This window comes from Hippocampus guttulatus, chromosome 10, assembly GCF_054856545.1.
Source record: "Hippocampus guttulatus isolate MCC_2025c chromosome 10, RoL_Hgut_1.0, whole genome shotgun sequence".
Taxonomy (NCBI): domain Eukaryota; kingdom Metazoa; phylum Chordata; class Actinopteri; order Syngnathiformes; family Syngnathidae; genus Hippocampus; species Hippocampus guttulatus.
This window is the reverse complement of record NC_141270.1, coordinates 11,311,962-11,337,690: the sequence shown is the minus strand read 5'-3', so window position 1 is coordinate 11,337,690 and position 25,729 is coordinate 11,311,962. Positions and strand designations below refer to the sequence as shown.

Below are 25,729 nucleotides of genomic sequence, written 5' to 3'. Positions count from 1 at the left end.
TTATTGTGTTCCCTGATGGCATCTCGGACTTTGTGTTAACATAATAGAATATACTCATTCAGTCTGGGAGTATATAACAGGCCCAATTATAATCCTCACTGAACAAACCAAACGAGAAACACCGACCTTTTGAGGTTTGTTTTGTCTGATACCAATACTTTAATGCCATATACAACATTATCTTTTGCTCCCCCATTGCTATTTAATCTATCATCTGTCATCAAATACGGATAAATTTAGTTTGTTATAAACTAAAATCTGATGAAAATGTTCCTGGAAAAACAATTCAAAAACACATTCAAGAAATCAGCCCAAAAGTTAAATTCATTCTCCTGCAAAAGAACAAAATGGAATGATCCCACTCAAGTTCTCATTAGCTCATTTGTGTGCTAAACAGGTTGAGACCACAGGGGTCAACTTACTTTCGTTGCGGGCCAGAGGGCCGTGATAGGTGTGAAAACCTGATACAGTAAAGATACACGATGAATGTATAATCACCTTATTGTATTTCTACATTTACTATAAAAAATGCCCCTACAATTTTTATATATACAGTGTGTGTGTGTGTGTGTGTGTGTGTGTGTGTGTATATATATATATATATATATATATATAGGCGGCCCGGTAGTCCAGTGGTTAGCACGTTGACTTTACTTTATTGAACTGCAGCATGCACACACACACACACATATATATATATATATATATATATATATATATACACATATATATACATATATATATATATATATATTATCCTGAATGAATATATATATATATATATATATATGTAGATAGAGAGAGAGAGAGAGAGAGAGAGAGAGAGAGAGCATTACCTGTCTCTTGAAGAATTTTTGTTTTTTTGCCTTCACCGTATACCTCCAACCGCAAGAGGGCACGCTAAAAGAACTGCATAGAAGTTCCGTTTTCTTTGAACTCTGACCCTTGAGTTTGTGCCTAGTAGGATCGCCGAGGAGTAATAAAATGATAGTATATTTGCTGATGACTGGCTTGTCATGGCTTTGTTTGCCAATGTAACAACAGCTACCCCTCCTATTTGACAGTATTCGTGGAGAGTAGTGTGCCGGATAATTCCGCGACGGCTTTATTAGTGTGTTCTTCGGTGTCACCGGCTTGTGTTTTGCTACTTTGCTAACCAGTTAGCTGCTACGCGCTGTCGTGGCTGATAATGCTAACTCAAACACATCCCTTTTAAAGTCTGAAGAACATCCGCATTTACATTGCGTAAATCTGATAACCACGTTGTCCGAAAACTGTGGCTCTCACATTTTAGCGATGTGCGCACTGCAAATTATTTATTGTAGTGCAACAAGCAGTTCGCAAGAACGTCATATTTGGAGACTTGTTAACCTGAGCTAGCCGATGTTTTTTATCACTCTTTGCGTCCGTTAAGATCAGTGGAGAGTTTTGTTCAAGTTCATTGGGAAATCATTTCGTACGCAGAAGAAGGCAACATCGCACGCGGTTTTAGGACGCGGCAGAGTTTAGATTAATTATGGCTAATGTCACGGATCTGCAGACCAAATACAGCAGGTTGGCACAGGAGTACTCCAAGGTAAAGTAACCTTTTCATGTCAATTTTATTATTCCATATACGTAGACTGTCGCTAAAGAGATACTGAGATGTAATTTTTTTCCCCGCACCTATACCTACTAATGTTTTGCTTTTCACCATGTCTAGTCAGTGCGAAATTATTCAATGGATCATTTCAATTAGACAACTTCACTGTGACCATATCATAAAGCGTATTTACCAATAACCTTCAACATGCAAATGCATCTCCTTACAATATTGTAGGAATCAAGTGCACCACGTGTAGGTTTTATGACCAACCCACTGTTGCTTCTCAGTAAGTGTAGGAATCTGCTTTAACTGTTGGTTATTCGTGCTAATATTTACACTTTTAAATAACTGATAACTAATGATATAGAGTTTACATTTTGGTTACTTTATTGAACTGCAGCACATAAGATTGTCTTTGAAAATACATTTCTCTTTTCGCTCGTCTCATATTGTGTGATCCTCTAAACCGGGGAAAAAAATTGATAGGTCTCATCACATTACAGTGAATGTTCAAACTCTAATTTAAACAGCATACTTGATTATAATATTAAAATACTTAAGTTGACCAAACTGGTTTGCTTAAATTAGTGTGTTTGGTGTCTTGGCATGTTACATTTAGACATTAAAATCCACACAATATCATGTGGTTATTCCCTTTCAGGACTCCGCAATGGTTAAATTAGTTCTAAATGGCACTAATGGCTGTTTGTTCCTCTATGTGCCCTTTGTTTCCATGTCAGCTGACTGCATGGCCCTTGGTCAGTGTGTGCTGTTTCCTGTTTGTTGGATGAACCAGTTAGTGAACCGCTATATCACACTCAGGAAGTGCTGACGATGTAGTTGTCCCTCACAGACGGTTGTGCTCGTATTGTTCAGGGTTTTCAACAAGTGTGCCTTTTCCTGAAATAGCACCCACTAAAAAAGGAGTGAAGTTCATTTTATCCTGTTGTCTATACTTTCACAGCTGCGTGCCCAGAACCAGGTGCTGAAGAAGGCAGTTGTCGATGAGCAGGCCAACTCTGCATCGCTCAAAGTAAAAAAAAAAAGATAAATCACAAAGCCCTACTGTGCATCTCTGCATTAATTTTCTGCCTGCTCAAATATTTACCACGGTCCTGTCGCGCTTACTGCAGTGCCCAAAAAAGCGCCTTTTACACAGAGATCTAGCCAAAGTTTGGTGAAACTGGGTTGAGGAAGTACAAAGATGGGTCTGTGACACTCAAGACCTGCTTTTCCTTCTTGTCATACCAGATACCACTTTTTGTCACACATTTAATAATGAAGACCCTTATGCAGAAATATGGCATGAGCTCTGTGTTAAAGAGGCTAGTGATTATCAGGGTGTCCTAATGTTTGCAGCTCCGTTATTCAATTTTTAGTGTTCTCTGTTCTCTGGTTCTCTGTTATCAGGAGCAACTGAAACAGAGGGATCAGAGCCTTAGGAAGCAGGAGCAGGAGATGGACAGCCTCAGCTTTCGAAACCAGCAGCTGGCGAAGAGGGTGGAGCTTCTTCAAGAGGAGCTGGCTGCTAGTGAAGCAAAGGGCAAAAGGGGAAAGGTGATCATGGGGACGGAACTCAAATTGATATATTGTTCAGCTCCTGGAACAATCCTATTGCTTGCTATTGAATATTAAAATTAACTAAGATGCTCTGGAATGACACAAACCAAAATACCACCGAACTAAAATAAAAGACTAGATAGATATCAAAAGTAATCTGATTGGACGACTAATAAGTGCTTTGTTTCTTCAGAATACTGCACCTTATATAATTGCACCAGTATTGCCCTTGACTGCTTAAATATTAAGTGCTGGAAATCTAACTTGTCCTTTCTTTCTCGTTCTAGTTTGTTATTATGCATATCCTACTTTTCTGTATAGCATATAAAGAAAGAAAAGGCTCAGAAATACTGCTGCCCTTCAAAATCCTGTAAATGTGTTGAATGAGTAACATCACCAAATAACCATTCATACTCTCATTCAAACCAATTGACAATTTATTCTTCAGTTAATCAAGAATTCGTCTTTTTGGGATGTGTGCGTGTAACTGGAGAAAACCCACATAAGCAAGGGGAGAATATGCATAGAACACACAGAACGGCTCGAGCGGATATTTGGTCTCCCAATCTCAGAACTGTTTTGCCAGACGTGTTGTAATTATGTGCTCGGAGACCAAAATAGTATCCCTGTTTTTGTGATCAGTAGCTTGAGGGTAACTGTTTATCTCATAGAGATGCAAGTCCTCTGGATTTTCCCAGAATTCCGGATTTTCAAATTTTCATGAAATTTCTTCTGGAAAATTGAGGAAAAATTGCCTAAAATTAATCGGGATATTAGTTGACAACATTGAACGAACACGCGTTTGAGTTCGTTGTTTTGCTTTCACGAGTGTAGCCATGTTGAGGCACGAACACTAGTAACAGTAACACCCCTCCCGTCGCATTCTCATGGCCTCGCCATGTCTCAGAGATTTCAACATTTCGGCGAGAACGGAAGCCACAAAGGGTGCACGTGTGTACACAAAAGGCAGATTAATCATTGAATGTCGAGTATTTGAATAGCGTTTTGTGTAAACTAATTCATGCGTGATCAGCCAGGTACGGCCCCAGCGCAATGTTCAAACAGGTAGACAGGCAAGCTGACGTACGTGCAACAGACGCGAGTGTTAGGAACACGTTCAAGTGGTCATGGCTTGAGGAAGGGGACTTGAATGGAGATTTTTTGTCCGACTCCATTAGAAAGGTCAACAAATCTGGTGTGTGTGTGTGTGTGTGTGTGTGTGTGTGTAATATATATATTTTTTTTCAGGAAAGTCCACTTTCATCTCTAATCTCAGCAAACACTCAACAAATTGTGCTCCTGCATTTGGATAGTAATGATTAAATGCTTTTGTTGTTCCACTTTCAGAATAAAGGAGATTCTCCTTCACACCATGGTGTGCGGACACAAAGTGTTTTTGACGAGGACCTGCAGAAAAAGATTGAAGAAAATGAGAGGCTTCACATTCAGGTAATGTGCAATTAATAGAAATTTGTATTTTTTAGGTCCTAAATGCTGAGGAGTCTGCACAAATGAGCTTTTCTCCTGTGTTCTTTAGTTTTACGAGGCAGATGAGCAGCATAAGAGACAGGAGGCTGAGATGAAGACACGTCTCGAAGAGTTGGAGCGAGAATCTCAACACCACCAGACTGTCGTGGATGGACTCACTACAAAGTACACAGAAACCATTGAGAGGCTGCAGAGTGACAAGGCGCGATTGGAGGTGAGGATGAGCTTGAACAAAAAGCCAAGAGGATGAATCATCATGCGATTGTAAGTAGACATGAACGTATTTGTGTGTTCCTCCTAGGTTAAAACACAGACTCTGGAGAGGGAGGGAAAAGATTGCAGATTGAGAACAGAGGAGTGGTACGTCTCCTTGTTTATTTTTTGTTTTTTTTAAGTTCCATCAAGGATTTATGGCTCGGCCCTGGTTAAGTAACAAATTGTTCCGTTGTACTTTTTTGTGTGCAGTCAGCAGCAGTTAAGACGATGCCAGTCAGAACTGAACAGACAACTGAAACAAAGCAGCAGCGTCATTCAGGAGAAAGTGCCCTTCAACGACACCAGTGAGTGTTTTCCACTCAAAAATGAAGGTTTACCAAAATAATTTTTCTCACTAATGCAGGAGAAAGACAGTTTCTGTCAGTTAGTATGTACAATGGCTTCTCAATTTAGAATTTAAAAAACAAATTTGTAAGTTGGAACCTGCCGAAGCTGATTAATCCCCTATGCTAATGGTCTAGTAAAGTCACAATTACAGTAAATATTTGTCTCAAAAACAATTTGAGCCCATTGTGCAATGCAAAAATCTTATTTTGGCACATGACAATGTATTCTTTTTATGCGCCTGTGGTAGTTCATTGCCTGCCATAAGCTTGAAACGTCTTATGTCGGTGTTGTCGTAAACCGAGTACCTCTTGTCGTTGATCCTAATCCCCTCATAATTTAGGACCACTAAAGGGAAATATTTTGCTCATTGAACAATCTTCCTTGTCCCTCCAATTCTCCAGAATTTAGTGACTACAACAGTCTAAATGTGCCGGCACACAATCGAAGACATCAGGTGAGTGTTCAGGGGACGGACTCATCTGTAAAGTATTGTTTATTCTTTTTTGATTTGCATCTCAAACATCAAGAGTGTTGTTTTGAAAATTATCACATGCTGTAGTTTTAATTGAATCTTTTTTCCCCCCTCTCTCTCTCTAAATTCAGCTCAAAGCCCGGGATGTGGCAGGTCAAGCCTTGAGCTTCATTCAGGACCTGGTAGCTGGTCTGCTGAATTTCCATTCTTACACTGAGCAGAGAGTCCATATTTATCCGCTGGACTCTTCTATTGAGTCCATTTCCCCTTTGAATCAAAAGGTTAGTATAATAGCACGCATACACAACATACACAGCATCTCATGCCAAACAAACAAACTTTGTCTCTTGACAGTTTTCTCAGTATCTGCATGAGAATGCAGTGTATGTCCGCCCCCTGGAGGACAGTTTTCTGCAGTTACACCAAAGTATCACAGAGGACACGGTCACAGTTCTGGTGAGAGGTGCTTTTACAAAGACCTGTTGTGTCCTCTGTCTTTGTATCCAACCAAAATCTATTTTATCCTGTTGAATTGTAGGAGACTGTGGACAAGCTGAAGAACTTCAGTGACATTTTCTCCACATATACCCGCTTCTTACAAAAGCTTCTCCCTTATCAACTAAAAAGGTCACTGGTGTTCTTGCATGTGTGTGATAACCGCAGAGAGTGGAGGAGGATGTTATTTAACTGTCTTTCCCTCCCAGCCTAGAGGAGGAGTGCCAGACACCACTTTGCACTGCTACCCTTACAGAAAAGAACCGGGAACTACAGAATGATGTGAAGAGAGTGACTTTAGTGTTTGACAAGCTACAGAACTACATTAACCTGTTGACCTTTCCCAGTAGGTTAACATGAATTATTCAAACCTGTTTCATAATTTTGTCCTTTAAAAAAAAACAACATATAAATGTGCACTTTTTGTCTCAGGCGTTCGCCAGGATGGAATGCCACAAAGTAGCACCTCTGCCGTCTTCACCCAACTGGCGGCTTGCCTGCATAGTCTTCATGATGTTGTTAAAGGTAAGCAGCCGTTTCAACTCTATGTCCGTCTTGTTCACAACAGATTGAGTCACATAATTGCCTGAACCACTCACTGTTTGTTGAGCCTCATGAATCCTGAATATGCCGATAAAATCTGGAAATAAAATAAATGAATGGGAAAACATGGTCACTTGGTGAAGTTAAGTTGCCTCATTTTGGGCACGCGATCATCTCATTTGTACCTGAAATGGAATTTCTGATGGCAGGCGTTGGCATATAAAACTGAGGAGCGAGCGCCTTGTACATTGCAAATAGAGAAATGAGATGAGGCACTAGGTGCGAGATCATATTTACTTCAGTTAACACTGCGCCATGTGACATTTTTTGTGGACATGAATTGTCATTCAATGTCATGTATTGTTTACATGCATGTCATTTCACAGACAACATTCTGTTCATGTCAAAAGTCGCGTTTGTTTTTTGTAGTCTGAACAGCTTCATGAAAAGATGGGATCCAACAGAAAATACAAATTGGGTATTGTACCGTGCAGTGGAAACATAACCTTAGACCAGTGGTTCTTAACCTTGTTCGAGGTACCGAACCCTGCCGGTTCATATGCCTATTCACCGAACCCTTCATTATTGGGGGGATAAGATGTTTTTTTTTTTTTTTTTTTTTTTTTTTTTACAAATTCAAGACATAAAAATGCATTTATTAAAAAGACAAAAATGTAAACACAATTAGTATAATTATAAAGTATACGTTTTTTTAAATTGTGCACAAAATGAAACAGCCAGTGATGGCCAAGCGGGCGTGTCATAACTACCGGTAATTGACATGTTGAGTTGGGCGTGTCTTAACCTCCATGGCAGAGGCTCTGTCGAACCCCTGAGACCGATCCACCGAACCACTGCCTTTGATGTTGTCAATTGACACATATACCAGTTAAAAAAATTAAATGCGATTATGAACTTTGGGGAAAAATTTAGATCAAGATAAATAATTACCCCCAAAAAACATTAATTATACCTATAATCCGTACATCAAAAATAAACAATTAAGATAATGTGGTTGCACAAGTGTACACCCCCTTTTATAAATGGGGAGATGGCTGTGTTAAGAATAAACAATTACATCTTACCCCAGTGTGATTTGCTCATCAAAGCATCCTTCAGTTGTCATTCCTACATGAAACTAAAGCTTAATGTGCTGCCTTGAAATATATCCCTTTCATTATCCAACTTTAAAAAAAAGGGGGCAAAGACACACTGACCCTCTGTGATAACTAACCTTATCATAGGGATGGCTGTCACACACCGTGGAGTTTTCACATTGCTATTTTAATGGGAGAAATCCTTTTAAAATGCAAGACACGAGAATTTCATTTCAAAGTTGAATTGCATTGACAAGTTTGACAAGCAGAATACCGTACATAAGAAAACAATAAGATTGTCATGCTCATTTGGTATCAATTCAGCAACAAGAACAGTGATTGAGAAACTAGCTAGTTTTTGACATAACCAAATGGCTGAGATGGGAAGACTACTTCTCCAATAAAAGTGTCTTACAAGTGCTCTCTAATCTGCCGTTGGCAGTGCTCCGGATGGTTGTTGTTATTTAATTTCACTTCCCTTACTACCCTCATCATGACATCTGGTGAAGCCAGGCCCTTGTCTTCATTGTAAATTGTCTGCCCATGTTTCTTCATATAATCAGTTCAGGCTGTATCCTGCCTCTCACCCAAAGTAAGCGCATGTTTGCAATGTCTATATCGCTATTTTCTTTTCAAAAGGGGTACATTTGACAAAGTTGTACTTGACTTGACATTGTGAAAATCACTCCACTCATGTTATGGGAATTCACCCACTCGTCAGTAACCTGAGGCGTCAGAAGAGTCACTAAATATAGGAATCAAATCTCTAAGTTGGCAACACTGGCTCTACTTTTGTAAATGAACTCTCTGTTCATAGCCTTCCTGTTTATGTAAGCAGTGCAAGTCGTCTGGGCTACGCTGTTGGATAAAAAAGCTGATAAAAAGACCAAAAAAATTGAACATCGTGCAGCTGTAGTTTGGATTCAGCAGACCTCTTGACCTTTACTTTATTTTAGTGTCACCACATTTTCTTTGCGTGAATGTGAGCGTGGATGGTTGTTCGTCTCTGTGTGCCCTGCGATTGGCTGGCAACCGATTCAGGGTGTCCCCCGCCTACTGCCCGCAGACGGCTGGGATAGGCTCCAGCACCCCCCCGCGACCCTAGTGAGGATCAAGCGGTTTGGAAAATGGATGGATGGATGATACAAGCCAATAATAACACTTCCTCCCCTGAAAAAACAAAACTTTTTATGTAAAACTGTCATTGCTTAGTTAAATTCAGGCACTGACTCTATGGCTTGACAATTTTTATCAACACTTCCTACACGTATCCATTCTTCATCTGCATTGCATTCATTTCGAAATCTGATTCAAATTGGTCACAATACAGATACATCTCTTGCTCTTCTTACTCTTCCGCATGTGTGTGTTCATGCATGCACATAGAAATGTCCAAGCACTACAACCAGAAGGCCAGCTTAGAGCAGGAGCTCCCCACCACCACACAGAAACTCTTCACCACGACAGAATGTCTGCTAGGCTCCCTCGGCTCACTGACCAACAGCACAGGCAAGGTACGGCCAATAGGGGGCGATCAGCAACCTGGTTCAAGATTAATCTCTCGCGCTTGCAACACATTATGCCTTCTGATGCACAGTCGAGATTTGACAGCAGTTGGTGTCATGATGCTAAATTTCTACTGTAGGCAGAACTCAGGTGGCCAGCAGCTACATTTTCAAAGCTACTGTCAAAAATCACAGTTTTTGCAGCTGCTCCCCAGCTAGACTTACTGATAAACGATTTTTCTTTTTGAATAAAGACGTGTCTGATGAGAGGCCCAGGGCCGTGGCTTGCACACATGCTGGCACAGGATGTGTGAATCGAGCATTTTTAGATTGAGCATCTCTGCAGGAGAAATCTTAACTGCACAGACATTTATTTTACCAATCACTGTTGCCTTCTGTCTCAAGTGGCTGCTAAGGGTTGAATTTTACAAGGCATAATATGTTTGGCTTCTTGCAGCTTGCCACATTCTTCAGCAACAACTTGGATTTCTTCACGTCATCGGGCTACAGTCCCAGAGGAAACACAGGAGCCTTTAACCCTGTACAAACCGAGATTATGCTTTCCAACAAAAAGAAAGCAGCTGCTTACATTAATGCACTCAAAAAGGTAAGCATTCCCAGCCTCTTCTTATTAATTTGAAGAGCTTTCAACATACTACTGTATTAATTCAGTCCAGAGCTATATTTAGATTATGTCTATTTAACAATGTGTTTATTATACCATCAGTCGTTGATCGGTTGTGAGATACGGGAACACATTTAGTAATGAAATGTAATGTAAACTACTATTACATCATCATTTATTTGTTGTCACTACTTGAGTTTAGCCCCGGCCACAGTCCGTTCCATACAGGGAAGCGCTGTCCAATCGCCGGATACTCACAAGCTCCACTGAGAGTAGAGAAGGTCTCACTCAACAGGTATGAAGCTGCTTCTTCTAATTCTCACTAAAAATGTGTTTGCATACGGGTGCAGGTGTTATGTGACTGTCTTGAATGAGGTTGAGACGGGGAAAATTGCCACTTCAAGTTGAGTACACTGTTTTGCAGTTTTAGAAATTGCTGGGGAAAAAAAGCTCAGGCTAGATGGATTCATTTTTTTCCATCCGCTTCTTAATTTTTGTGCTTGGCTGGCTTCGTTTGCCTGTTCTTGTTTTTGCTCTGCTGGCCTCCTGCAGGTGCAGCAGGGTCAGGAAAAGATTGCACGTCTTGAGCAGGAAAAAGAACACTGGCTCCTGGAAGCTCAGCTTGGGAAAGTGCGGCTTGAAAAGGAGAATCAGCGTATTTCAGACCTGGAAGCACAGCTCGCTATGGCTCTTGGGGAAGGTCAGATCTCGCAGATGTCTGCAGTCAGCTCGGTGACACAGAACCACGAGGAAGTGGAGACGGCTCAGAAAACTGCTGCAAAAGAAACTATGTGCACCAGCCTGGTACAGTCACTTTTTAATTTTATCTTGCAGAGGAAATTTCCGATGCCTGGCCGGAGTTTCTGGAACAATTATTGTCTGTTCTTGTCGCTCCCATGCTTTTTTGGAGAGATAAAACTCAGACATCCAAGGTGCTGAGGCAGCACTTAGGAGAAAACGTTTGTAGAGGCTCACAGTGCTCCTACAATCCAGAACTGGTCAGGGCTCACTGATCAGGCAGGCTATGTACAGATTTTATTGTTGCAGTTTAGTCAACAGCTGTGGTTATGTCTCCTCTCTCCAGGTTGGCATGTTGTGCACCGTGCCCTTAGCTGAGCATGTGAGTGGCCATGCATTTATATGAAAAAGTTCAAAGCAGTGTCTTCTCCATGGATAAACCGAGTGTAACATTGCAGGATGTTGCGTGTGTTTTGCAGGTGGGAGACGAGGAGTCCAGGGAGCAGTTGATAAAGACTCACTACATGACCAGAGTGGGAGAACTCACCACTCAGCTCCAGGTGTCAGACAGCAAAGCAGTGCACTTCCACTCTGAGGTGAAGCCTTGACTTGAAATTCTATCTAAAAAATAATAATAATAAACGCAATTGCTTTTGAGTGAATAAGCCTTTTTGGAGTGTCAAACATCAATCATAACAACTTCTTATAATGCATGCGTTCCTTCCACATATTTGAAGGACAGGGAGCAGAGGACGACCAGTCGACGCTATGTGGCCCTCATCTTTTGTCTTAAATCAAAACATCCCATGAGTTACTGGCTTGTCCAGTTTCGTCTAATGCATGGGGATTTTAAAAACACATTTTCCTCAACTCTGGTGTCAAAATGTCTGCCTTCCCCCACCAATAGTATTAGTTCACACAATCAAATCTGCCATGGCTGTCTGTTGCATGCCAAAACAGGTGGTCACATAACTCATAACTTTAAATCCATCATCATCTGTATGGACCCCAAGGCTAGAAAAAATAGGCGAGTCGACCACAAAAATTTCATCCATCCAAAAATGTCTGACTCGAAATTATAGTTAATCTTTTTGAAACCATACTTGCAATTCCTGGAATCATGCTTGGCCACTGTCCGTGTTTACAGCACGGACATTTGTTGCAGACTTACACACGCACTTACTGGGGTAGTCATTGTTGCTCTCTGAATAATCTCGCGCCACCTTACCTCTCTGAGCTCATCCGCCCCTACACACCTGCCCGGCGCCTCAGGTCTGTGGACCAGACTTTATTAGAAGTACCAAGAACTAAACTGAGGCTCAGAGGGGATCGAGCCTTTTCTGTTGCTGGTCCCTCTCTCTGGAATGACCTCCCACTAAACATTCGGCAAGCCTCCTCGCTGCCCATCTTCAAAACCCTCCTCAAAACTCACTTGTATTCTTTGGCATTCGACTCAGCATGACTTAGATTTGTTCTTGGTTTTACTGTTTGGTGCTTTCTACCGCCTTTATTACCGATTTGTCTTACTGTTTATTGTGCATGTTAAATTGCTCCATGTACAGCACTTTGTATGCAGCGATGGCTGTTTGAAAGTGCTCTATAAATACTGTTGACTTGACTTGACTTGACTATGAAGGAATACCCAAAAAGGGGGCGATTACCCAAGTACAAGATTCATTAGTGTCATAACACCTCTAATGGACCCTAAAACCGGTTAGAATGTTAATGACATATCTGCAATTTGTATCCTAGCAGCAGGGAATGGACCCAATCCCTTTTGTGTATCAGAGATGATAAACTGTTCCTTAACCTGTTCACAGTGCGTGGCACGTCGTCTACATTTGCATTCAGAAAAAAAAAAAAACATTTTTCAACAACTTTATCGTTTTAGTGTCGCGCTTTGGCCAAAAGATTAGCCATTGCAGAGAAATCACGTGAAACTGTTGTCGAGGAGATGAAACATGCCAATCGAAACATCACGCACCTGCAGGTATGTTGATTGTCCAACAAAAGCACCAAGGTCTACACTCTCGAGTTCCCTCAGTTGAAATTGTGTCGTGTGCCACACAGGATGAATTGAGCACAACCAAGAGGAGCTATGAGGATCAGCTGAGCATGATGAGTGACCATTTGTGTAGTATGAACGAGACGTTAAGCAAACAGAGAGAGGAGATCGACACACTTAAACTGGGCAGCAAGGTACACTACGGACCATTCTTTCTCTTTTCGATTTTCTTCAATAATTGAAACTCTTAGAACATGGGTGCCATTCAGATCAGGCCCCATCCAATGTGGCCACCTGGGTAAGTTTTTGTCTGCCGCCACTCTCCATTGGTAATTTAAAGAGAAATTGAAGAGCATTTATTTTAGTTATCTTTATTTTATCAGATAACATCTCTTTGATTCATAATATACCAAATTAAATGTGAAATAATTTGTTATGATTTAAAAGAAAACTTAATAGAAACATATTGCCAACTATGCATGTATATTGTCCGGGGCACCAGACTGTCCCTAAATTGTCGCATTTCGCCCATAAAATTTGCGACAGTGAAAATACATTGTTAATCTGCTCACTATTGTGTGACCTGCAAATTTCCACCCTTTTAAATTAGTATCATTAAATAATTTTTGGTTGCTGATGAGCTATTTTGCCACTGTTAACACTCAATATGGTGGTGAACATGAGCAGAATGATTTCATGTTTACTTATGATAAGTAGCCCAATAATAAAGGAGTCAATCGCTCTAATCATTGTCAAAGTCGCCCATTGAGCAGTTATATAGCCACACACTGGCAATAATCTACTTTATTGGTGAGTAACAGGAGTGCTAAATATCCCTTTTAGGATTTTGTTGACATTTCCAGGGACAAAGGTTAATTTTCTTTGAAAGCAGTACCGACCATTCATTAAATGTTCGGTAAGATTTGAGTTGTTATAAATTAATCCCAAAGGGAATCTGTTTCATGTTGCGTTGAGCATTTGAAATGTTTTATTAAAAGCTAATAAGGGTTGTGTTTAAAGGGCCATTTCAGAGTTTTTAATATTTTTATTGTGATTGGAGGGGGAGGGGGGGTTGTATTGAAAGGGGTTGGGCAGATCAATCAATTTGTAGTAATATTAGTTGGCAATTGCTCTATGCTAACTTTTGTATTTTAAGAGTTAATAGTAAAAACTAGTTTTACTATATTTTACATTGAAGATTTTTTTTTGGGTAATCTGATCCAGCTCGGCTGATGATCCGGTGTAAAAGACAATTCAAAACTCCAAGGAGTGCGAAAACTCAAGCGTCTCTCGAGACATTAAGTTATGTTTTCAGCCTGTGGGACGTGACGTTGTAAAGATTCTGCCAGTTACATTATGGACACGGAGGTCAGTGGAAGCAGTGTGCTTACTGCACAGTTTGATGGGAAACACACCTGCTGGCACCATTTGAAAAAGGCATTAGGTCTGAGTTGAAGAGGTCCGCTATTGGGTGTGTGAGTGTGTGCATGCTCTGGCCTGCTTAAGAACAGGTTGCCAAATGGCAGGACAGAACATGTGCGTGATCTGTAGGTGGTGGTTTTCTCTTCAAGGACAGAAACCAGACCGGGCATGTTTCTAGATTCTTAAAGGAATGCAAAGTCAACCTGAGTCATTAGATTGTTATAATCATAAATCTGACCCAAATTGGTGTGTTTTCCTTTTTATTTCTCCTTTCAGCATTCTGAAATCAGCCTGAAGTGAGTTAAAAAAAAAAATCTACCTGTATATATCTTCTACAGGCAAACGCCAAGAAGAACAAAGGCCGCTAGCGGTTCCCTTCCCAAAAGTGATGGCATCATGAGAGCATTTTGAAGAGACTATGGAGCCTCCCAAAAAACAGCCCCCCTCAACACACACCCACACTGTGGCATCCTGGTACTAAGACCACCATGTACCCAATACCAGATCACAAGCAAAGCTTCAGAGGCCTTTTCTTTCCTCCAGACATAGCACCACATATTTTGTGCTGGAAGCTGTTTGACCTTTTTGGCCAGAGCAGAATAGGGCCTTCCAAGTGGCACGCAGGAAATGGATAAATTTGCTGACATGAAGACCAAACCCTGTTAATCAATCAGCCTTTCTGTTTTTCCTGGTTGTGTGTATGTGTGGGAAAACAATACTGTTTTTGCTGCGTATTGAACACAAAATGTGAGTACGGCTCTTTTTACCTGCACATATTGTTTCATGCCTTTATTATACAACCCTTCGAACACTGCATATGCTAAGAAGGGCTTCCAAAGATCAACCAACAAATTAACACTTGAATCCATACCTTATTCTGGAGAGTCCTTGCAGAAGTCTGTCAAGAACCTCTGACTGATAAACTGTTTACATTGAAGAAATGGACAACTTGTAGCTGGTAAAGCGTCCCGTATGAGGGTGTGATCTTACTTTACAACAGTAGTTAACTTTTTTTTTTTAAAGTGTGGATATAACCTCCTGTTGGGATGTTGCAGCCTCAAAATGTATTGTATCTTGCAATTATTGTAAGCATACATTTATTAAATGCATTGAAATAATAGTAATTGTATGTTTTAATCTTAAAAATGCACCTAAACGGAAAATAACATGTATTCATTACTGAACGTGCAAATGTTTCACAAAATATGAAGTCTCTACTTATTTTAGGTGTGTCTCAAAGTTTGTATTATGGGATGCGTCGTTGCCTGGACTCAAATTGTTGCTTAGACAAGCTGGTTCATGCAGCGTGCATTTGTGCAGCTGCACTTTCAGTTCTGGCTTGTTGTGACATGATGAGGTAAGGCACAGTAGCCTCTCAGTGGTTGCTTGCTGGTCTTCACTTGGGTCACATGGATTTGTCAACTGTTTTCACACGATGGAAAGTACTGTACTTGTATCCTAACAGTGTAATGTTCTCAAAAGCCTACAATGTGTGTGCGAATCAGAATAAAGAGGATTTTGTCATTAGAATGAGCTGGCTTTGTATAATCCTTCACATTTTTGTTTGTTTTGTTTATTTTGTTAAGCCAAAGACCCATCTACTGGGAAACAAGATGACACCATTTAACTTGTCATGGGGAACAGTTTCATTACTTATTTAATGGGGTCACTTCCTTTTGGCAAAAAAAAAAAAAGTCAATCTGTTGTAGTTTAAAGATGCCAATGCTGCTTCAAAATGCACATGTCAACTATTTGAAATGGGCAATTTAATGTATAAGTGTGACCATGCGGTTCACTTTACAGTTCTGTGTATGCTGTCCACTTCAACATAAAGTACAAGGAAAATGGAAAAATCTGGAATTAATTCCCCCCTTAGCCAATGTAGCATCTTTAACTTTTCTGTAAATTCACACAAAATTCTTTAATGTGCATACATTTTAGCTGTGTAGCAAGTACTGTCAAAAAAGAGGATCAGAGTTGAAGGGATTTGGCTCACAATTTCATTTGTAGTTTATTTGGAATAAACGGCAAATAAATCCAAACATTTGTACTTTACTTAGTTCAAGAAAATGGTCCGATCAAAGTGTTTCCCCAAAACTGGAACAGAGAGCAGTATGGTAACAAATGGTGAGCAGTTCTGTCTCACTTCTGTGCTTCTGATGTTGAATCTCAGCTCTGGCCTTACTGTGTGGAGTTTGCATGTTCTCCCTTTGCTTGTGGCCAATCCTTAATTAATCAGTAAGCATTTAAAGATATTTTTCCAAACTCTTTTGTTGTTGTTATTGTAATATATGCATCCATCCATTTTCTATTCCCCTGGCTTATCCCCTGTTCAGTGTTAGAGGGAGCTGGAGGTTATCCCAGCTGACTTTGGGGGAACTACACTGACATGGCGCGCACCAATGACAGGCGAATGTACTTCAGAAATTACCATCAGTGATTTAAGATGTTTGAATGTATTCTAGGTATGGAAACAAGGGTATAAAGTTCTCTTTCTATTTCTACCAATTCGCTTGAATCTTTTAGGTTCCTACATACATACCTGTCAACTCATACGGTTTAGCCATAGTTCATACGGATTTTGTGGTGAATCTTACTATATGACCGTATCGCACAAATCATACGGATTCTGACAATTTCCGTTTTCCCCCCTAACAGGTAGTTCAGTTTGCTTTTGCCCAGAATGGTGCTAGTCTACTCGAATGCTTTCATTTCCAAAGTAAATATGAATGGATGCTGTAACTTCCAGCCGATGGGTCAGCATTTGGAGTTGGTGAAAAAAGTAATGCAGGAATACAACTCTGAACACAGTAATGCCACTAAGTAGAATGATGATTAGACATTAACCAGACATTGTATTATGGAGATCTACAATAAATATCATTGAAAATTTCGTGGGGGGGTTGCCGTTATTTTCACATATAAAATGCTTTGGAATGTTATAAGGATTTTTTGCTCTTTATAAGGATTTTTTTTGGTAGTTTATACAGGTTGGCGCTCCGAAAAGTTGACAGGTATGTACATATAGCACTTGTGTCAAACTAAAGGCTGCCAATGTACAGTATGTGGCCTGCTAAAGCAAATACATTTACATGTTTTACAAATACGCTCTACTTCATGTTTCGTGAGAAAATATTTTCTAAAAAAACAGTGTCTTCACTATTTGAAAATCTGGTGCTATTAATCAATTTGTTGCGTATATGTAATAATATCATGAGGGACATGCTATGAAGAGTTAAATCATTTTCAACTCAGTTCGATTTCCGTCGTAACGGTTCAAATATGATGAAGAGAAATTGAGGTGTGTCCTTTCCCATATTCCTGAACGCAGCGCGGCTGTTCCTTCCTGCAGTGTCCTGTCGGAGGACCGTCAAGTGTTAACACTCCCGGGATTCACTCTCTGCCATTTTGAAGAGAATCAACCGTCCTGCCGACATCAGCGTTCATCAAACTTAAGTGATGACCTCAACGGGTGAACTACGTTTGTGAGTTTGTAAGTTTGTCTCGCCTTCAGACACATTCGTGGCTGTTTTCATTGGAGTTTTGATAGTTGGTGCGACGTTGCAGTGCACGGAAAAGTCCGTTTTTTGTAAAAGTTGGGCTAATGTTTTTGCGATGATAGTTGTCAGTCGTAGCTACGTAGTGTTTTGAGTCGGTGTTGTCTGATGTTGAAACGTGTGTGACTGAAAACATTGTATAGTTGACTAAGTTCAAACAAAGGCACTTATGCAGCGAACCCGGAGAGCGGCCTGCGTGTTCGGGACACGGAGCCCTGGCGTCGGAGTCGTGGGTCTCAGCGGCTTGGATTTACCGGGAAGGGGAAGTCTGTACATTGTCCTGTATTTTCATGTCTGTCCCGACATTTAATGTTGCTCTATCCAATCTAAAGAGCACGACATTGCGGACCCTCAGCTCGTTTGTCAAACTTCAAAACGTAAACACATTATGTGGTCACAACAATAGGTACACCTGCACAATGGAATTACAGTGGTCATTGTTAATTCTTTAGTTTAACATGCCAAGTCAACTTAATTAACATAGTGGTTGGCCAATGCACTATATGGCTGATGTAGTTCTCTGACTGCGGCATTCATAAAGGCATGACTATAGTGCAGGGACGATTCTAGAAGCAGAGGTTTAGGGGTGCTTTGGCCCGAAAGCACATCCGACAAGGGGGGCATCAACGTTTTAGCACACACACACACACACACACACACACACACACACACACACACACACACACACACACACACACACACACACGCACACCCACACCCACACCCACACCCACACACATTAGGAGTTTCAATATAAGGGGCATCCAGTCAGTTCATCATTCAAAAGTGTGCTTCACTCATTGGAATTCAGTAAAGACAGCGGTACTGTTTGACTACCTGTAATGTTTCCTAGCTAGAAAGAATGTCATCTAGCTTCTATCGAACAACATAAACAGTCGTTTATGATTAATTCTGCAAAAAATAGGTCTGGTAATCTTAATAACATGTTGATTTTGAGTGGTAGAAATTAAGAAATGTGTTACGTACTGTATCCATATTTAAGGCGGGTAATCCTACTCACTCACACTACTTCATATGACTGGAAGACTCCATACCTGCCTGGAGCTCATTGGTGAAGAGGTGAGAGTGAAGGGGTGGACCAAACAATTTTTGAGACTGTATTTTTGTTGTTAAAGTATTGATTTTCTACTAAGTACTGCACGTTGAAGACATCTCTAGCTTGTTAAAAAAGGACATATATAAAATTTGGTGCTTTGATTTATTTAGGTGTGCTTCAGCACCACCAAATTTGGGCCTGACACACCTATGCGGTTGCATTGCAAAGGCAGAATTGTTTTTATACCGCTCTTCTAAACTTTTAACGTTTAAATGACTGCCATCCTCGAGGTGTTATTTTTCCACTGTTTGTTTTATTAAGCGGGTGGGAAAGAGATGTGGACCACAGGAATGAAAGTGCCTTAGTAACGGCTAACTAGTGATGCTTGTTGCATGTTGTGTCTTCTGTGTGTGCTGAGCAGCAGTTTCTCTTCTGCTCGCTGACTGATGAGTCGACACTTTGCTTCTGGAAATGGGTCATCATCACGTTCTCCGCTGTGCACTTGATAACAGTGACTGTGGTTACATCAACATCCATCAAATGCAAGTCTAATTTGGTTGTTCTTTCCCAAGCTTTTTTTTTGGTTGTTTTTATCATTGAATTACTGTTCCACTTATTTGAACTCATCATATTTTCAAAGGCTTAGTTTAACTTGCCACATGATTGAGCATGTTGGAATTGTTCAGCCATCAGCACATGATGCTCTTAGTTTTTACAAACCACCTTTGATGACTGTGATATCAAAAATGGGGTGGCTTCATTTAAAAAACAGAGTGGTGCCATTTACAACCTGCTTGACTCGCTTGGGTATGTCTGGCTATCTGTCTGTTATGTGTTTTAGCTTGTTGGTATGGCTGATATGACTCAGAAATACTTTGCGTTTTATCTGTAACGTTGTTTGTCATAGGTTCATCACATTGTGGGTGTGTTTTTCCAAGCCGATCTTGCTTTTAGGCAGTACTTGTTGTATGTCCAGACAAATGTGAGCACATTGCCATTTCCTGTGTGCATGGCTGTTTGTCCCAAAGGAATGTATGGAATTTTTTTCTTTTGTTCTCAAAAAAATTTGCAGCTTCTCACTTCTTATTCTGATTCGTGAGCAAAAATTCTGCCTAGAGAAACATTGAGGTATACAGGAAGGGATGCACTCATAGAAAAACCCGTGTTTTTTTGTTGACTGCCTGGTTTGTTTATAGCTAAATTCATTTGCATTCTGTCCATCCATCCATCCATCCATCCATCCATGCATGCATTTTCTTCCGCTTATCCAGGTTGGGTCACGGGGGCAGCTTTACACACTGGTTTCCTTCAAATGGAATTGAGGCATTTGTGGTTTCCAGGGGCAGAAGACACTGGGATGTAATCTGGAAGAAACAGTTGTTTATTGTCCATGTTGTTCATTCCTATGTCGTTTTCCCAAGTTTGATAACGGCAAAGTGCATATCTTCTTGCACATCTACATTCAAACCGAAAGACCACAATGGACTCATCTTAATGCAAAGCTCTTACTTTGCCTTGCTTTATTTTAATAGCAAGGTTAGAGTGCACCAAGGCAACCTGACATGCATCACTTGTCACCTCACTGCCAAAATATCACTGTACGCTACTGAGAGTACCCCAGACTTGACTTGGTTCATGTCACAAAATCCCTTTGATGTCATTTGATGCTTCCACGTGTGCAAATACAGTACATTCAGATTTGTATCCTGCATGTCATTTCAATACATGTACTTGAATTTGCGCTTGCTTGTAAATCTGTTCAAGATACTTCATGATATCCATTCAATCTCGTATGTGATTTTCTAATTCTTTCCTTTAATTTCCTTTCTTGCAGATAAGAATTTCTCTGCCCAGCAAAATAAAGCCAGAGCTTTTGCTTTGAAGGGCCATCCGCGATGTGTTCCACCAATCACTCAAACTGGGTTACATTTGAAGATGACAACGCAGTACTTTCCTCCCCACAGAAACCCAGACAGTCACCAGGGTGTATCAAAGCGGCACTACCACGCCCCAATGGTCTCAAATTAGTGCATCCTCCTATCAGAGACACTTCCTGGAGCTTCAACAGCTCACTGGAATCTCCTCAAAGCCAATCAAGTGTCAGTGGAGGTTCATGTGTTTCGAGTCACACGCCGCTTCTCACCCCCATGAGTGGCGTTTCAAGAGTAACGTCTCCATTTCGCTCGAACTCCAGGGAGGAAAGCAACTTCTTCCAGAGCTTCACCAGCTCATCTCCTACTTCTCTTCCATCTCCTGCACCAGAACCCCTGAGACTAAATTCAAATGGACAGAACCCCTTCACCACTTTCCAGGGGAACTCTGGACACTTGAACCCTTTCTGGGACAGCTCTGGACACAGCATTGATGCAGGCAGTTCCTCCTCAGACTCTGAACCCGACCACAGTCTACCACGTTTCTTTATACGGACCAAAGATGGCAGCGAGCCTCCACCTGATCACCTCCAGAACACCTTGTTCATTTGCAACAAAATTGAAGGCCTTCGAGCAGAATCGGACAACAGCGGAAAGACAGAAAGACACGAGAGGCGACTCAGTTCGAAAGGTGAAGTTGTAAGCGAGGGACCCTCTCAGTTTGGCCCGCGGGGGTTGTTTCGTAGCCACAGAAGAGATGGTTGGCCTGTGATGCTCAGGATTCCCGAAAAAAAGAATCGCATGTCCTCAAGACAATGGGGACCGATCTACCTCCGCTTGTTGCCCGGAGGTGTGCTGCAAATGTACTATGAGAAAGGGCTTGAGAAGCCATTCAAAGAGTTCCAGCTACTGCCTCAGTGTCGGCTCTCGGACCTCAAGGTAGAAAATTATAGTGAACCCCGCAAAGTCCTCACAGTGAAAGTTGAACATTTCACATATACTGAAAAGAAACGCTACCACCCCAAGCTGGAGGTGAATCATGAAGCAGAAGTCGAACAACTGCTCAAGTTTGGCTCCACTGTACACAAAGACATGGAAGACCTGGTGGTCTCCATGGAAGAGGAAATCTTTAAGCTGCCTATGCTCCATCAGCCCAGGCGTAATTACGAGGAGCAGGAGCTGTCGCTGCAGATCACCGACCACATCTGGGTACAACAAGATACATTTGGAGGAGTCATGGAGCGGACTGCCTTCACTCAGATTCATTGTCTCGCTTTCCTGAATGGAGTCGGCGATTGCTTTCTTGCCCTAAACGACTTAGGCCTGTCTCGTTCAAATGCAAGCTATGGATCTGAAGATGGCAATGAGCTCTGGATGGAGATCACAGACTGTTCCTTCCACAAGTGTGTAAATGAGACAGAGTTTCAGATGTCTAGACTGATAAAGTTCTGCCCCCCTGATGCTTGTAGGGTGGAGCTGATGCGGTACAAGACGATGTTTTTGGGTTGCACAGAAATGCCTTTCTCGATAAAATCTGTGGTCACAGTTCAAGGGGCTTATGTTGAGCTACAGGCCTTTCTTAATATGTCGGGAACATTCCTCTCCACCATGGGGGTATCGGACACGAATCCACTGTGTGAGAATGTAGAAGTGCGAGTGCCGGTGCCAGGTAACTGGATCAAAGTGACACAAACAGCGGCCTTGCTACGCCAGAGATCATTGAAGGCCCGTATGAACAGAAATGCCTGTTTGGGATCCTTCAGCACTGCACAGTCTCAGCCTGTTATGCAGGTGTCAGTTGGCAGCGTCAAGTATGAGAATGTCTATTCTGCTGTCGTGTGGAAGATTGACAGGCTCCCAGCAAAGAACACAGGTAACACACGTACCACAGACAATTTTCACTAAGCCATGCATCCACCAAGTGAAATAATTAATTTCAACACACTACAGTCAAATTGTTGATTGGAAACACTAATATGGGTTGTGCGTCCACAATGGCCCATAAATGCGATGGCAATACAGTAACTAGTACTTCTATTTCTCTGGAGGTCTGTTCTAATTGAGGTGGGTGGGTGGCTCTAGTTTTTCCAGGCGGCCTCAAACAACACAAAAAACCCCACAAATTGTCAAATTGCAAATAATAATCATTATTATTCACAGTAGACCGTGGTTCAGGACCTGTGGATTCACGTACAGTATTAACAGATAGAAATACGTTAAACTATTTATATTGTATGTTTTATCAGTGCTTTTTGATTTTTTTTTTTAAACAACATATTTCAGTTAAATGCGAAGGTTCTCTTTTTGTAGGGTATATGGACAAGGCCATCCCGCGAATAGCAAAAATCCCAGAGTAACTGACCACATGGTCTACTCCACTGTATACTCTATTAACTTTTCATTCTAAATTATACACATACACTTACTTTTTTCGGAAGTTTGGATGAAACATTTGATGTGTAGAAAAAAATAAATAAAATCCTCGTCTCACCCCTCTCGGGTGGTGTCCGTCCCTCATTCAGCTCGGGTCCTCTACCAGAGGCCAGGAAGCTTGAGGGTTCTGCGCAGTATCCTTGCTGTTCCCAGCACTGCACATTTCTGGACTGAGATGTCCGATGTTGTTCCCGGGATCTGTTGCAACCACTCATCTAGTTTGCGGGTCACTGCCCCGAGTGCTCCGACCACCACAGGCACGACTGTCACCTTTACCTTCCAGGCTCTCTCCAGCTCCTTTCTGAGCCCTTGGTATTTCTCGAGTTTCTCACGAGAAACTCGAGAAATATATACAGTATATATACTGTATATTTGTCTCATTTTGGATGAAAACAGAAAACTCCAAATTTTGAGTTACAGTGCATGTTTTCATTTGAAAGCGACAATATATTTGCCGTTTTATAGAAGGAGTGGATCCCTGACCTTGTTTGTTTCCCTGCAGCAATCGACCACCCTCATTCATTCTCTTGCAAACTCGAGCTGGGATCTGATCAGGAAATCCCAAGCGACTGGTATCCTTTTATCACAATGGAATGTGAGATTATGGGCGCCGTCGTGTCACAGACTACAGTCAAGTCACTGGGCACGGTCAATGACATCCAGCCACTGAAACATGTGACCAGCTGGACACGCTATCATTGTCAGGTAAGATGCTTCAATAGCAGCAGCGTGAATCATATGGACAAATGTTTGCACCTCTCAATTAATAAACCAAGGTCACACCCATTTGTTTTTGCTGAATCTTTATTTTGCTTCCAATATTTTAACCTTTTCCCTTAATGAAGCTCCACGAAATTATTTTTCATTTGTGGTTGCTGTGGGTGTAATTGCTAGGCGTACCAATATTTAAGTCCATATAGCCTAGATCAGTGGTCCCCAACCTTTTATTATGTCATGGACTAGTTCGTACATTGCCTTTTGGATGGTAATAGATGGGTGGGAGAAAAAACTTTTCAAAGACGTTTTTTTATGCGGTAACCTATCACGTGACCGAGAAGCGTGCATTCAACTGTGTCAAGAGTGACATACTGTATACTGATATAACAGAGAGTCTGGTAATTTTTCAAAATAAAACATCTTTCAGATTCCGAAATGAATAAAACGTAAGGAATGTAAGTTATTTATTCTTTCTGTGTGGCCCGGCACCAAATGACCCGCGGACCAGTGCGGTCCGCGGCCCGGCAGTTGGGGACCCCTGATTTAGAGCACATTGAGTTAGCTTGTGTATGAAAGCACTCTTAAAAAAGGCTGCCTTGCCTTGCCTTTAGAACATTAATTGCTCAGAGGGTCTAATTACGTTTTTTTTTTCAGGTGGAAGTGGAGAAGAAATGGATTGAAACAGAGTCGAAGAAGGAATCCAGTTGTATGACACAGTGATGTTCACAGAAACTCCAAAAAAAAAAAAAAAACTGAAATGGGTGACAAGGGACTTTCTGCATACTATTTTGTCATAGTCGTCTAAATTTCGCATTGCTTGGTATTACCAGTATTGCCCATGAAGGTTCAGTCCTTTAAGACTGTATGCATAATTATCCTAACACGTGCACTTTATATGTAATGGTTAAAAGTAAAATAACAAATGTATGAGAACGAAATGTAGGCCTGCGTATGTGTCATCTGCACTGCCCTTCAGATTCATTTGCAGCCTAAATAAATGAGCAGGCTTAGATTAGTATTAATGAGCAGTGTTCGCTGTTTGGGATAAGTAGATTTCCATCGGGTTTGCAATTAGGCCTCGTGTCGCACACTTGAATTCATTCTGGTTCGTGTTAATAATGGTATTTAAAGACATGGTCCCTCCTCAAAGCATCTCATTCATTCCACGTTGTTCAGCTGACAAGTAAGCAAATTAACTTGCACTAAAATATGGCAAATGCTTGACATCGCACTGAACAATCAAAATGTATGTCAATTTAAACCCCTTGTGGAAGAGTGACATAACCACAATAACACAACCACCTACTTTTTGTAATTTGGACTACTGTAGTTCGATTGAACTCAAATGCATTTTAGCGGCATTGATGAATAAAATGTTGGACATTTCTTTAGATTGGTCTTAAAATCTGTCAAATGATTACACAGTGAACGTGTGTTGACACAAGCAATTGGCAAATAGTGTTTTCAATTATACACCATATGTCTTTGCGTTCAACTGCTGCTGCTGCTGCAAAAACCCAAGACTTCCACTCATGGGCTTAAATTGTGCATAGCTATTTAACTTACTGTCAAGAGTTATTTTTTTGTTTTTTGTTTTTTCCAATAATGTACAGATTTTTTTCTGCATTAAACCCATCTCATCCCTTGTGCTGCTTACCTTCTGCATCCTCAGCCTTTAAGTCTTTATCAAGTTTCAATTCTGGAGGAATGTGTTTTCATCGAATCAAATCATTTGCTTATTATTTGACTATTCAGCCTGGTCACAGTGAACTCAAAGGGCTTCAATGAAGACTGATAACCAATATGTGGTACCAAAATCCTATCCTACCAAAGTAAAATGAGAAATAAACCTTCACGATGAGTGGTTCTTTTGTGTCTTTATACCTGTCTATTCATTCATGTGCACACGTTTTATTATCTGCGATTGACTGGCAACCAGTTCAGGCTGTCCCCTGC

The 25,729-nt window shown here is 41.0% G+C and overlaps 2 protein-coding genes across 9 annotated transcripts; both read left to right on the top strand.

Annotated features, from left to right (window-relative positions):
* Positions 1-943: 943 nt before the first annotated feature.
* ppp1r21 (protein phosphatase 1, regulatory subunit 21) lies at positions 944-15,668 on the top strand. 4 transcript variants are annotated; one of them, XM_086122363.1, is made up of 22 exons: positions 944-1,576; positions 2,550-2,618; positions 2,996-3,142; positions 4,493-4,594; positions 4,683-4,847; positions 4,935-4,993; positions 5,099-5,193; positions 5,638-5,690; positions 5,840-5,989; positions 6,063-6,164; positions 6,247-6,335; positions 6,413-6,549; positions 6,636-6,728; positions 9,230-9,357; positions 9,806-9,955; positions 10,176-10,268; positions 10,526-10,777; positions 11,058-11,093; positions 11,191-11,307; positions 12,603-12,701; positions 12,782-12,910; positions 14,477-15,668. In XM_086122363.1, exons 1-22 carry the CDS (start codon positions 1,517-1,519, stop codon positions 14,504-14,506), a joined length of 2,355 nt encoding a protein of 784 aa, XP_085978489.1. In that variant the 5' UTR covers positions 944-1,516; the 3' UTR covers positions 14,507-15,668. The 4 variants fall into 4 exon arrangements, with proteins under 4 accessions (XP_085978489.1, XP_085978490.1, XP_085978488.1 ...); XM_086122364.1 differs by having other exon boundaries at positions 14,415-15,668; XM_086122362.1 differs by having other exon boundaries at positions 12,782-15,668.
* Positions 15,669-17,472: 1,804 nt separating this feature from the next.
* On the top strand, positions 17,473-25,640 carry ston1 (stonin 1). Of its 5 annotated transcripts, none has more exons than XM_086121593.1 (6): positions 17,473-17,631; positions 19,174-19,294; positions 20,587-22,496; positions 23,146-23,313; positions 23,559-23,761; positions 24,428-25,640. In XM_086121593.1, the coding sequence occupies exons 3-6, from the start codon at positions 20,648-20,650 to the stop codon at positions 24,491-24,493; spliced, it is 2,286 nt and encodes a 761-aa protein (XP_085977719.1). In that variant the 5' UTR covers positions 17,473-17,631; positions 19,174-19,294; positions 20,587-20,647; the 3' UTR covers positions 24,494-25,640. The 5 variants fall into 5 exon arrangements, with proteins under 5 accessions (XP_085977719.1, XP_085977718.1, XP_085977722.1 ...); XM_086121594.1 differs by having other exon boundaries at positions 17,483-17,623; XM_086121592.1 differs by lacking the exon at positions 19,174-19,294 and having other exon boundaries at positions 17,476-17,631.
* The last annotated feature ends 89 nt before the right edge of the window (positions 25,641-25,729 follow it).